General features: G+C 43.5%; 1 protein-coding gene across 1 annotated transcript in view; it reads left to right on the top strand.

The window, feature by feature from the left end:
* Positions 1-1,031, top strand: part of LOC112668502 (cancer/testis antigen family 45 member A8-like) — an 87,779-nt gene extending 86,748 nt beyond the window's left edge. Inside the window, exons 4-5 of the mRNA XM_049107170.1 lie at positions 95-188; positions 759-1,031. Coding sequence (XP_048963127.1) covers positions 95-188; positions 759-858 — 194 coding nt within the window. The 3' untranslated portion in view covers positions 859-1,031. The remainder of the gene's footprint in view (positions 1-94; positions 189-758) is intronic.
* Positions 1,032-13,546: the final 12,515 nt, after the last annotated feature.

Raw genomic sequence — 13,546 nt, forward strand, 5'->3', positions numbered from 1 at the left:
GCCCTTGAATGATTACTGAAACACCAAGATTGAGTTCTACATCCTCTTTGTTCTTTACAAATACTGATGGTGTTTTTTTTCTAAATATGTTCAGAACATGAAAAAATACTCAAATTGCTTGAAGGAGTGCAGGGACCTCCAGAACTGCAGAGAAAGTTCGTGGTATATGCCATGAAGCAAGCAGTGAGGTGAGTGTAGGAGGAATCATCCAGTATGTTTCCCAGCCGACTCAGTGGGCTGCTGGGAGAGAGGTGGGGTTGGGCCTTCTTTGGAGTTTCTCAAACCTTGGTCTTCACTCAGAGTTCATGCCATCTCCAGTTATGTAGATTGATATTATCTGAGTCTCACCAGTTCCTTCAAGCTCAAGGATCCTACTGTTCACACCTGAGTTTGAGGAGGACATTGACCCTGAATTGTCACTGTTTTTATTTGCTGGATTGTCCCTTACCTTGCAAATGTTTTGTTTTTCTCCTTTGTAAATGGTACTTCTCCTTGCATTTTCTTTTTAAGATTTTTAAATAATTTATTCATTCTTGAGAGACACACGCAGAGAGGCAGATTTATAGGCAGAGGGAGAAGCAGGCCTCTTGTGGGGCGTCCCATGTGGGTCACTATCCCGGGTCTCTGGCACCACACCCTGAGCTGAAAGCAGATTCTCAACCCCTCAGCCATCCAGGTGTCCTTCTTGCATTTTCTATGGAGAATACTGCTTCTTAGGTTCTTTGGATATCTTTAATAACTTCTCTCTTTATTTTCAGAGAACAAAGACAAGCGCTAATCGGTCACCTCCAGAAAGTACTAGACAAACTAGAATTGGACCACTTTCTCAAGAAAGATATTCACACCGACAACTTATAAACCTATTATGGAAATGATCAATGAGAAAGCAGAACCAGGTGGCTGTCGTGAATGCAATTCAATATTGTTGACGCCTCCTGGCATGAGTTCGCTATGAAAATTGTTCGCTAAGCAAAAGCATTGCAATTTGAATGTTATGTTTTTGATATTAAAACCTAAGTATTTAGTTTGAATGGATTTTTTTTTGTTTTCCTTCTGAAGTGGGCAACACTGTTAAGTTATACACATATAGTATAACTATATCCTAGCTCCTCAGCAGATTACAGGCCTTTAGCTTGTACTTATAGTGCCTTCTACACTAGCCAGTTCTTTTTTTTAAAGAGAGGGAGTGCATGAATGGGCATAGGGAGAAGGAGAATGAGTCTTTTTTTTTAGGAGAATGAGTCTTAAGTAGGTCCCACATCTAGCACAGACCATGATGTGGATATCAGTCTTACAAATCTGATATCATGACCTGTGCTGATATCAAGAATGGGTGGCTTAAGTGACTTAAAAACCTAGGCATTTCCTTTTTTATATTTTATTTCTAACTAATCTCTACACAGTGTGGAGCCTGAACTCACAACCTGGAGATCAAGAGTCATGGCTCCACTGTGTCAGCCAGTCAGGATCATATACACTCTCTATCTCTTATTCATTTTGCATGACATAGCATTTCAGCTGCCAATAGGGCTCGGCCTGAGGGGATAACTCACACCTTACTTACCATGGACCCCCCCCCCACTAGATGTCCTGCTTGAACTAAGCTGTTAGAATTTTCATTTTACTTTAATTATAAACATGAGGTGCTGAGAAAAAGCCAAACTTCGCTGACATAATCCTCCACGTTGTCTTGTGTAGTTGCAGCCCTGTGTCCTTCCCAGTCAGGTTCCATCTCCCCACACTGTGCAGGTTCCCCATGCCTGATGATTGAGGGAGAGGATCAATCCAGCCTGACCCCTTGGTAGTGTCACTGTCACTAGATCACTGATCAGATCACTGATAACTGGTGAATGACCCACCATCAGCTTCTCTCTGCACAGGAGCCTATAGCCTGTCCTGGGTACCGGGCCATGACTGTTTTTTTTTTTAGGAAGGACCAAGCCTGTGCAGAACTTTTATAGAACACTTAAAATGGGTCAGGATGGGCTTTGACTACCTACCTTCCTGCTAATCCTAACCCCACAGCTATGTTATCAGGCAGGAACTAGATTTCCACTTAACACCTGAGAAAACTGAGTCTCCAGAGAGCATCTTGTTCCTCCAGGTCTGGCAACTGGATGGGAACCGAAACCAAAGGTAATCCCATGTGTCCTTCAGTCCACGGCGTGTGCTCTTGAGAACAGAGCAGCACTGTTTCTAAACTTCACAAAAGGGAAACTGGATTCCTTACTAAATTGAGATCAAAAGACTGAGAAGTGCTAAGACTTTTCTTGCCAAGTGAAGAAGTTGTTAACCTTAAAAATAAAACCATCAGTTATTTTGTCAGCAAAAGTATTTATTTGGGAAGAGCAAGCAATTGCAATGTAGCACAAGCAAGCTACAACAAAATCATAGGCAAGTCCAGAGAAGGAGAGGAAGAACCTTTTAGAAGAGAGGGCAGTTGTAAAACACAAGTCCACTGGAATAAACTGGGATTTGGAAGTAGAGCAGCTGCTCACTGGCTGGGCTGTACCCTTCTCTCATTGGCTGGTTGTGACTGTTTCTCATTTGGTCAGCTGTGAGTGTCCCTCATTGGCTGTTGTGGCTGGGCTAGTACTGTGTCTCACTGGCTGGGCTGTTGCAGGAGAGAGTAGGAAAATTTGTTTTCCTCTTGCTAGAATAGTAAAGCAGTAGCTGAAGCAGTATGCACTTGCAAGGTACCTCCCATCCTGTTGGATTCACAATTGAACACAGATGATAGAGTATGAGATCTCCCTCTTCTTGCCTCTTGACTCCAACTTAGGGAAGTTTTCCTAAGTTAATTTTCCTAAAATTCATGGCAATACCCCTTTTCATCTCCAAGTACAGCATGAGGTCTCCTTGGTTCAAGAGACAAGTATAGAAGGCTGAGTACTTCTGGACAGACAAATTCTACAGCATGGGATGGATCAAGGAAGAAAGAATAGGCTTACTTCTGAACACCTGCACCTAGAACAACAAAGTCTCCTCCCAAGGGGACTGACTCAGAAAGCCAGTTCAAAAAAAAAAAAATCAAAAAAAAAAAAAAAAGAAAGAAAGCCAGTTCACATTAACAGCGGAGAGTCTGCTGAAAGGTAAGGCCCACATCTCCTTGGGATGCCGTTCCTGCCCTCCAAGAACATGTGGACCTGTGGTGGAACTCCCTGGGCATTGAATGTCTCCCTTGTGTACCAGGTTCCCCAGAGTCCATCTTCACGTAGTGGTCACATAGCACTAAGGAGCCCAGTGATCACTCCTCATCACCCTTAGCATGAGCCCACAAATTACTGGGTGCCACTGTGTCCAGGCCCTGAACACACTGGAAATGTCTGACCTCATCCATTTCTCTTTAGCATCCGTGAAGTAGAGATTATTCAGTCCTTCTGTTGTGAGGAGATTCAGGCCAAGGACATGAGGGGACAAGCAAGGTGACCTACTCAGGAAAGGGTAATGCCAACTCTTACTTATGGGGGAGAGACAAGCAGCCAGGCGTCTGGAGCCAGAGATGGTTTGAGGAGCCTTGAGGAGGGAGTGACCTTAACCCCAGGTGCTGATATTCCTGCCCTACTTCCATGACAACTGGCCCTGATGGTTAAGGAAAGAGCTTTTCCCTAACATGTAAGTCATCTCTAAAGATCAAAAATCAGGGTCCCGCAGTTTTGTGCTCTTGAGTGTGCAAAAAGTCTCTACTGATACCTCATGATCTGCTTCAAGTCGACTTTCTATGAGTTCCTTATCCAATTTATGAAATCACTAGAAGTGATAGGGAATATCAAAGGAGAAATAGAGTGATCACCTTCTAGCAAAAAGTTCCTTATGTGGGCAGCACTGGGCTGCACAGATCTGTGTTTAAAGTGTTTTAACAATCATCTTGAACTATTCAGCCAGGAAGGACTATCAAGAACAATCAGGGAAGGCAGTGTAAAAGAGCTGGGAATCTGCCCAAGCACACTTAGGACCCTTCAACTCTCCCACGGTCTCTCTCCTGATCCCGTGCTGCAGCCACACCAGTTCCCAGCACATGGCAGCCTGAACTCTTTCATGTGCCTTTGCAGCTGTACTACCTGCTGCCTCAACTCCGATTCCCATGACTTGTCACCCTTCCCCTCTCTCCTTAATCCTATCTCCTCAGCAAGGCACTGCATCACACCATTTAAGGTAAGACCCTCAGTGATATGTATAACATCTTTGTCCATGTGTCAGAGAAAGACAAAGAACACATAATTTGACTCATATGTACAATTTAAGAAACAAAACAGATGAACAAATAAAAAATAAATTTATTTTAAAAAACAGATGAACAATGAAAAAAAGGACAAACAAAATAACAGACTCTTGACTACAGAGAACAAAGTTCATGGTGGCTAAGAGAGGGGATTGGAGTGGGGGAATCAGTGAGATAGGTGAAGGTGAAATAGGCTTATCATGATGAGCCCTGCATAATGTAAAGAATTGTTTAATCACTGTAGTATACACCCAAAAGTAATACAAAACTATGTTAATTATGATGGAATTAAAGTAAGAAAGTAAAAATACTCTAAACTTCAAAGCTATGGGACAATGTAATAGAAGAAACAAGAAATTGCTGTTACTTCACCTACTAGGTTTGGGGGAACATTTTAGCCACTTAATTTCAATAACTTGTTACACAAAATTAAAAACCAATACAATCTCTGAACCTGCACTTGTGGTCTCATGTGCATTTCATGGAACCAACTGGATAGAGTAGCAATCCGGGAGGCCTAGTGTACAGGTAGTTTTCACCATAGGCAGGGACTGCCTATATCAGCTTCCTTACAGAACAAAAAGGAAGCAGTAGCAATAATTTATAGTCACATGTACTGCACTGATACTTCACTTAAAATGTAGCATATAAGAGGAGACACTTCTGGGTTGTCGGAGGAAGGGCCTGTGAAAATCCACTCTAGCATACAAGCAATGAGAAGACGGGTAAATCCTGTCGAATAAATGGTTTCAGAACTGTGGAAATTAACCCAAGGCTGGCAACAACCAAAAGAACATTGACTCAAGAAAGATGACTAGATCCCAGGAGAGACAGTGAGCTTTGGGCTATTGTGATGGTGGGCACTCTTCCCACAGCCCTCCCCTCTGCTCCCTGTTCGCTCTGAAAGCTATGACCTCACATCCACAGTAGTTCTGAACACCAGAGTCCTGTCACACACTGGATGGACAAACTTATTGGAGCTCCCAGGCAATTTCAATTCCCAGACAATCGTCACTATGTGACGTGCCTGGTGACTCCATGAAAAGGACCAGTCCTGGGGCTTTTCTGTCACTGAGCAGTCTGAGAGCTACTTCTGTGGGCACAGCGCTGTTCACATCTTAGGGTGACAGGTGGGATCCCTGTAGGGAGTATGAATAGAAGGGATGACAGTGAGCAATCTTGTCTTCCTTTCATTTTATGTGCAATAAATACATCAAATGTTTCTCCCCGTTAATAACTTGAAAAGCATATTTGTGCACACAGTTTTTTACCAATGCTTTTAATTTTTCCTAATTATTATAATGATTAAATAATCCTCCTCCTTTTCTGTTAAAACAGTGGGCCAGTTTTGGATTTATCCATTCTCTGCTTCAAACTCCACTCTGGCTGATATGTAAAAAATGTTCTGGTTCCTCTAAATGTTTTTTCCTGTGGCTTGTGTGACCGAGTTCTGCCTGTAGTGGGCACCTGGGACTTGGCCAGGAAGATTTGCTTTGGGGTTCTGGGCTCCTGGGACAGCAAGCTCCCGGGGAGGCCCCAGCCTTCTCCAGCATCGGGCTGTGCACCATACAGAGCTTCTGGGGGGCTGAGATGCTTCAGGGCTGTGTGGCCAGCAGCACCCCATGCCTGCAGCTTCCCTTATACTCCCGGGGGGGGGGCGGTAATAATAGATCAGAGTCAACTGCCCTGGCACGTCCCTGTGCACAACAATTCTAAACCCCAGGGGGTATATTTCCAGCAAATCCCAGAAGGCACATTTCTAGAAAGTTCCACCTGAGAGGCACCACCACTTTAATGCCATTGTGTGAGTTGCTTCACAGGCCTCTGGAACAAGGTGACGATTCACCCACTGGGAGTGTGGATTCCTTTTGCTGGTGGCTCTCTCTGTGCAATGGAGGTGCCTGTCTCTTGGCTGTGGTATCTTCCTGGGGGGATCTAACTCAGCCTGTGGAGACAATTGTTTGGGTTCTGATCTCAGCACGAGGGAGGGAGAGGCATGTTCTGGGTAGCTCATCTCATCCCTGTTGCAGAGGGGGCTGTCCTTGGTGGCGTCTCTGAGTTATATAAGGAACTTTCCTTGTGGAAATCTCCCAGCACTGGGAGGGGATGCGACTTTGAGTGATTATCTCAGTCTTAAGTGGGGAGTGTGTGGGGAGGTTTCCTGGTGTGCAATTCAAGCCCTGTGAGGGGAATGTTTCTTGGGGTGCATTACCCCAGGCCTTGGGCTCCTCTCCCTGAGGGCTTCTACCTCAGCCTGTGAGACACTCTCTCTGGTGCTTAGCTCAGCACCACGGGACACTTTCCCTTCGGTTCTCTATGTCAGCCACGATGAGGCTGGACTTTTCTAGTGATTTCCTGGTCCCTGGTGAGGACTTTGAGTCCAGGGAGACTTTCTTGGGAGCTCTGTCACCTCTTGTGAGGGTGCTGGTCCTTGGATGCTTTAAGACTAGAGGGAAATCTCCCTGGGAGAGCTCTGTCTGAGTCCGTGCAGAGAAAGAACTTTACACAATGAGTTAAGCATCCCACTCTAGGTTTCATCTCATGTTCTGATCGCAGGGTCATGAGATCAAGCCCTATGATGGACTCCACACTGAGCTTAGAATCTGCTTGAGATTCTCTCTGCCTCCCGCTCTGCCTTTTCTGCTCATGCTCTCTCTCCAAAATAGATAAATAAATCTTTTTAAAAAATCAAACCAGAAAAGAACAACTGCTGTTGAAGTTGGAGAAATTGGAACCTTTGTGCACTATTGTTGTGATCATAAAATGGTGTGGCTGCTATAGGAAATAGCATGCTAGTTCCTCAAAAAATTGAAGAAATAAAAATGCTAGAAGATCTAGCAATCCTTCTGGATATATATTTAAAAGAATTGAAATCAGGGTCTCGAACAAATATTTGCACACCCATGTTCATAGCATTATTCAAAATATCCAGAAGATGAGGACACCTGGGTTGCTCAGTGGTTGAGAATCTGCCTTTGGCTCGGGGCGTGATCCCAGTCTGGGATCGAGTTCCATATGGGACTCCCTGCGAGGAGCCTGTTTCTCTCTCTGCCTATATCTCTGCCTCTTTCTGTGTGTCTCTCATAAATAAATAAATAAATAAATAAATAAATAAATAAATAAATAATTTTTAAAAAACACAAAATATCCAAAATATGGAAGAAACCCATGTGTCCATCCATCAATGGATGAACTGGGTAAAAAAAGTGTTATGCACATACAGTGGTATGTTATTCAGCCTTAGGAAAAGAGGAAATTCTGACATATGCTACAGGTTACTAGAGTAGTCTAATTTATAAAAACAGAAAGAAGAAATGTGGTTGCCAGGGTCTGGGGTTAACAGTATGTTTGATGGAGCTCAAAATATGGGTTTGTGCAGCTCTCTTCTGACTACAAAATGAACATTGGTAGAACGGAACATACATACTGTCCATTTGCATTTTCTGGGTAATCATTTTTTCATAATCTGACCCACAAGCATACAGAGCACTTGGGATTGTCTCAAATGCAAGGACCAGTGTATACATAATTTTATATTCTATAACAACTGGCAAAGAAAGTCCTTAATTCTGATTCAAAAACTAACACATTGCATAAATTGCATAAACATTTGTTAAATACAGTTTTAAACAGAACATCAGGTATAAACAGGAACCTGCTGCATGTCTGCGGGCAAATCTATGTGGGGGTCTGACTTTTTGACCTTTGGAGAAGATCTATTTTTTTATATAAAATCTCTCTTTGCCATGGAGACAGGACGAGGAGATTAGCACATCCTGAGAAGGCCACCTTTCCTGTCCCCTCATGGCCTTGGCATGAATCTCCTCACAACAGAAGGACTGAATAATCACTGCTCCAGGGATATTAAGGAAGAATGGAAGAGATCAGATATTCCCAGTGTTTACAGGGCCTGGCCACAGTGGCACCTAGAAATGTGTGGGTTCATTTGTGTGACCATTTATGGGCCAGACTCTAGGGAGCCTGGTACACAAGGGAGACAATCAAGGCCCAGGGAGCTCCACCACAGGCCCACATTTTCTTGGGGGCAGGAACACTGTCCCAAAGGAGATGTGTGGGCTTTAGCTATCAGCAGATTATCTGTATTAATGTGAACTGGTTTCTGAGTCAGTCCCCTTGAGAGGAGAGTCTGTTGTTCTAGGTGCATACGTTCATAAATAAAGCCATCTTTTCTTCCTTGATGCACAAATTGTCAGCCTATGAGCACTCAACCTTCTGTTCTGATCTCTTCAAGTGGGGAGGCTCATGCTGTACTTGGAGATGAAAGGCGGTCTTGCCATGCCCTTTATGAAAATTAAAAAAGGGAAACCTCCCTAAGTTGGAGTCAAGAGGCCAGAAGGGCAAGCTGTCATCCCCTATACCATCTGTGGCTAATTGCAAATCCAACAGGAGGAGAGGAAACTTGCAAGTGCATACTACTTTGGCTACTGCTTTACTATCCTGACAAGAGGAAGAAAGATTTTCTGTCTCACCACCTGGCACCAGCCCAGCCAATGAGAGACAGTCACAGATCAGAAAAAAAGAGACAATCACTACCAAACCATGGAAGAACAGTCACATCTCAACCAATGAGGAACAAAGCTCAGCCAATGAGAAGTGGCTCTACTTCAAAATCTCGGTTTATTTTACTGGACGTTTTGTTGACAACAGCCTCCTATCCTCTGTAAAAGAGTCTTCTTTGTTCTCTGGACTTGCCTATGGTTTTGTTGTAGAAGTTTGTAAAAGTTAAGAACTTTTCACTTGGCAAGACAAAGTCTTGGCACTTTTTTAGTCTTATATCTCATTTTGGTAAGGAATCCAGTTTCCCTTGTGTGAAGCACAGAAACTGTTGCTCCATTCTCAAGGGCACATACCATGGAGTGATGGACAATCTTGGTTAACTCTGGCTTCAGGGATCCCTGGGTGGCGCAGCGGTTTGGCGCCTGCCTTTGGCCCAGGGCGCGATCCTGGAGACCCGGGGTCGAGTCCCACGTCGGGCTCCCGGTGCATGGAGCCTGCTTCTCCCTCTGCCTGTGTCTCTGCGCCTCTCTCTCTCTCTCTCTGTGACTATCATAAATAAATAAAAATTAAAACAAAAATTTAGAACTCTGGCTTCAGCTCCCAGCCACCTGTAGGACCTGGAGCAAGGATTAGCGCTCTGAAGGCTAAGTTTCTTCAGTTGTTGAGTGGACATCATAGCCACTGCCTCATAAGGTGGCTGTGGAGTTGAGATGAAGCAGGATGGTAAGAAGCTGAAGCACATCATGGCCCATTTTAGGTGTTCTGTAAATGTTCTACTCAGGTTTGGTGGTGCCTAGAGGAGACAGTCATTGCGCAGTACCTGGGGAAAGCTATAGTTTCTGGAGCAGAGACAAGTTCATGGTGGGTCATTCACTGACTGTCACTGACCTAGTGACAGTGACACTGTCAGCAGTCAGACTGGATTATTCCTATTCCTCAATCATCAGTCAAACATGGAGAACCTGCACAGTGTGGGGGGATGGAACCTGACTGGGAAGGACACAAGGCTGTAACTACACAAGACAATGTGGGGGACTATGCCCTCGATGTTTGGAGTTTTCTCAGCATTCTCATGATTTTTATTAAAGTCAAAGGAAAATGATGACAACTCACTTCTGGCAGGACATCTAATGGTGGGTCCATGGTAAGTATTGAGTGAGTCATCTCTTTAGGTTGAGCCCTATGAGCAGCTGAGGGACTGCCTCAGACAAAATGAATAAGAAATGGAGAGTGTATAGGGTCCTGGCTAGTTGAGTCACTGGAGCACATGACTCTCGATTTCCTGTGAGTTCAGACCCAAGGTTGAGTATAGAAATTACTAAAACATTATATGGTCTCATTCATTTGAGGAATATAAATAATAGTGAAAGGGAATAGAAGGGAAGGGAGAAGAAATGGGTAGGAAATATCAGAATGGGAGACAGAACATGAAGACTCCTAACTTTGGGGAACGAACTAGGGGTGGTGGAAGGGGAGGAGGGTGGGAGGTGGGGGTGAATGGGTGTCAGGCACTGAGGGGGGCACTTGATGGGATGAGCACTGGGTGTTATTCTGTATGTTGGCAAATTGAACACCAATAAAAAATAAATTTATTATTAAAAAATTACTTAAAATTAAATTAAAGGAAAGGGGGTGTACAGGTAATTCAGTCAGTTAAGCAATCAAGTCTTGATTTCGGATCAGGTCATGATGTCAGGGTTGTGAGATCGAGCTCCGAATCAGGCTTTGTGCCAGATGTGGAACCTGCTTAAGATTCTCTCTCCCTCTCCCTCTGCCCCTCCCCACCCTCTCCCTTTTATTTTTTAAAGATTTATTTATTTATTCATGAGAGACACAGACTGAGAGAGAGAGAGAGAGAGAGGCAGAGACATAGGCAGAGGGAGAAGCAGGCTCCTTGCAGGGAGCTCAATGCAGGACTCGATCCCTGATCCCAGGATCACAACCTGAGCCGAAGGTGGGTGCCCAACTGCTGAGCTACCCAGGGGTCCCCCCACCCTCTGTCTTTAAAAAAAAAGAAAAGAAATGTTTAGTGTAGAAGACACTTAAAAATACCATCTACAGGCCTGTGACCTGTTGAGGAGAATAGGATAGAGTGTAACCTGATGACAGCAGTGTTGTCCCAGTTCAGAAGGAAAACAAAAAGTCCATTCAAACTAAATACTTAGGGCAAAAGCCCAGGTTTTAATAGCAGAAACTTGAATGTTATAAGTTCCAATGCTTTTTCTTAGCCTCAAGGCAACAATTTTCTGAGAGATCTCATGCTAGGAGGCATCAACAATATCGAGTTCCATCAAAGACATCCACCTGGTTCTGTTTTCTCATTGAACACTTCCATAACAGGTTTATAAGTTGGTGTGAATTTCTTCATTGAGAAAGTGGTCCAATTCTAGTTTGTGTGGTACTTTCTCAAGGTGACTAAGTCTTGTCTTTGAAATCTGAAAATAAAGAAACAAAACATTAACCAAGGATACCCAAAGAACCTATGAAGGAGAACTCTGTAGATGATGCAAGGAGAAACCCATTTACATGAGAACAGAGGACAAACCTGCAAGGTAAGAAAAATCCAGCTAATACAAAGAGTGCCAGTTCAGGGTATAGGCCCACCTCAAACTCTGGTGAGAACAGAAAGCTCCTTGAGCTTGGAAGAAAGACTGAGACTCAGATAATATCAATCTAAATAACTAGAGATAACATGAACTCTGAGTGAGGATCATGATGTGAGAAACACCAGGCAGGCCTGGCCTCACCCTATCACCTGCACTACTCTGGGACCACGGGGAAGCACACTGGATTTTTCTTCCTACATCCACCTCCCTACTTCTGTCATGGCATGTGCGATAAACTTTCTCCACAGTTCTGGAGGTCCTTGCACCCCTTCAAGCAATTCAAGGATTTTTCATATTCTGAACATACTTAGAAAAAATATGCTTCAGTATTTATAAAGTACAAAGAAGGGTAGAACTTAAACCTGGTGTCTGAGAAATCATTCAAGGGCAAGAATGTTACAGGGCACATGGGCTTTCCATGCGTACATCTGGACACTCGAACACAGCCACCAATGGAACTCTGGGACACAATAACCAATTAAGGAATACAAAAGAACAACAACAACCAAAGGTTTAGTGGGACATTTCAGTCCAAATAAAGAGGAACCATTCTAATTGTGAAAATTCAATTCTGGCAAAGGATGAAACTAAAGAGGTCAGTTGAATAAAGTCTAAATCACAGAATGAGAAGGAGTTCCTGTGGTTTCATGGAGAGAAATTCTTTTTTTTTTTTAATTTTTTTTAAATTTTTTATTTATTTATGATAGGCACACAGTGAGAGAGAGAGAGGCAGAGACACAGGCAGAGGGAGAAGCAGGCTCCATGCACCGGGAGCCTGACGTGGGATTCGATCCCGGGTCTCCAGGATCGCGCCCTGGGCCAAAGGCAGGCGCCAAACCGCTGCGCCACCCAGGGATCCCCATGGAGAGAAATTCTTATTGTACTTATGACTTCCACTGTTAAAATTCCTTCTTTAGTTGCTCTTAAATTTCGGTATTTTTTTGAGGTTAGCAAATTTTCACTTTATTTTATTTGTTTTTAATTGGAGATCAATTTGCCAACATTTAGCATAACACCCAGTGCACATCCCGCCAAGTGTCCCCCCTCAGTGCCCATCACCCAGGCACCTCAACCCCCTGCCCACGTCTCTTTCCACTAGCCCTTGTTCGTTTCCCAGAGTTAGATGTCTCTCATGTTTTGTCACCCTCACCGATATTTTCACTCATTTTCTCTCCTTTCGCCTTATTCCCTCTCAATAATTTTTATATTCCCCAAATGAATGAGACCACATAATGTTTGTCCTTTTCCAATTGACTTATTTCACTCAGCAAAATACCCTCCAGTTCCATCCATGTTGAAGCACATGGTGGGTATTGTTAAGTCTCTAATGGCTGAGTAATATTCTATTGTATACATATACAACATCTTCTATATCCATTCATCTTTTGATGGACACCGAGGCGCCCTCCACAGTTTGGCTATTGTGGACATTGCTGCTAGAAACATCAGGGTGCAGGTGTTCCGGCGTTTCACTGTATCTGTATCTTTGGCGTAAATCCCTAGCAGTGCAATTGCTGGGTCGTAGGGCAGATCTATTTTTAACTCTTTGAGGAACCTTCACACATTTTTTCAGAGTGGCTGCACCAGTTCACATTCCCACCAACAGTACAAGAGGGTTCCCCTTTCTCCATATCCTCTCCAACATTTGTTGTTACCTGTCTTGTTAATTTTCCTCATTCTCACTGGCGTGAGGTGGTATCTCATTGTGGTTTTGATTTGTATTTCCCTGATGGCACGTGATGCAGAGCTTATTCTCATGTACTTGTTGGCCATGTCTATGTCTTCAGCTGTGAAATTTCTGTTCATGTCTTTTGCCCATTTCATGATTGGATTTTTTGTGTTTTTGCTGTTGAGTTTAGTAAGTTCTTTATAGATCTTGAATACTAGTCCTTTATCTGATAGGTCATTTGCAAATATCTTCTCCCATTCTGTAGGTTGTCTTTTAGCTTTGTTGACTGTATCCTTTGCTGTCCAAAAGCTTCTTATCTTGATGAAGTCCCAATAATGCATTTTTGCTTCTGTTTCTCTTGCCTTCATGGATGTATCTTGCAAGAAGTTACTGTGGCCAAGTTCAAAAACGGTGTTGCCTGTGTTCTCCTCTAGGATTTTGAAGGATTTTTGTCTCACATTTAGATCTTTCATCCACTTTGAGTTGATATTTGTGTATGGTGTAAGAGAATGGTCTAGTTTCATTCTTCTG

This window comes from Canis lupus, chromosome X, assembly GCF_003254725.2.
Source record: "Canis lupus dingo isolate Sandy chromosome X, ASM325472v2, whole genome shotgun sequence".
NCBI classification, from domain to species: domain Eukaryota; kingdom Metazoa; phylum Chordata; class Mammalia; order Carnivora; family Canidae; genus Canis; species Canis lupus.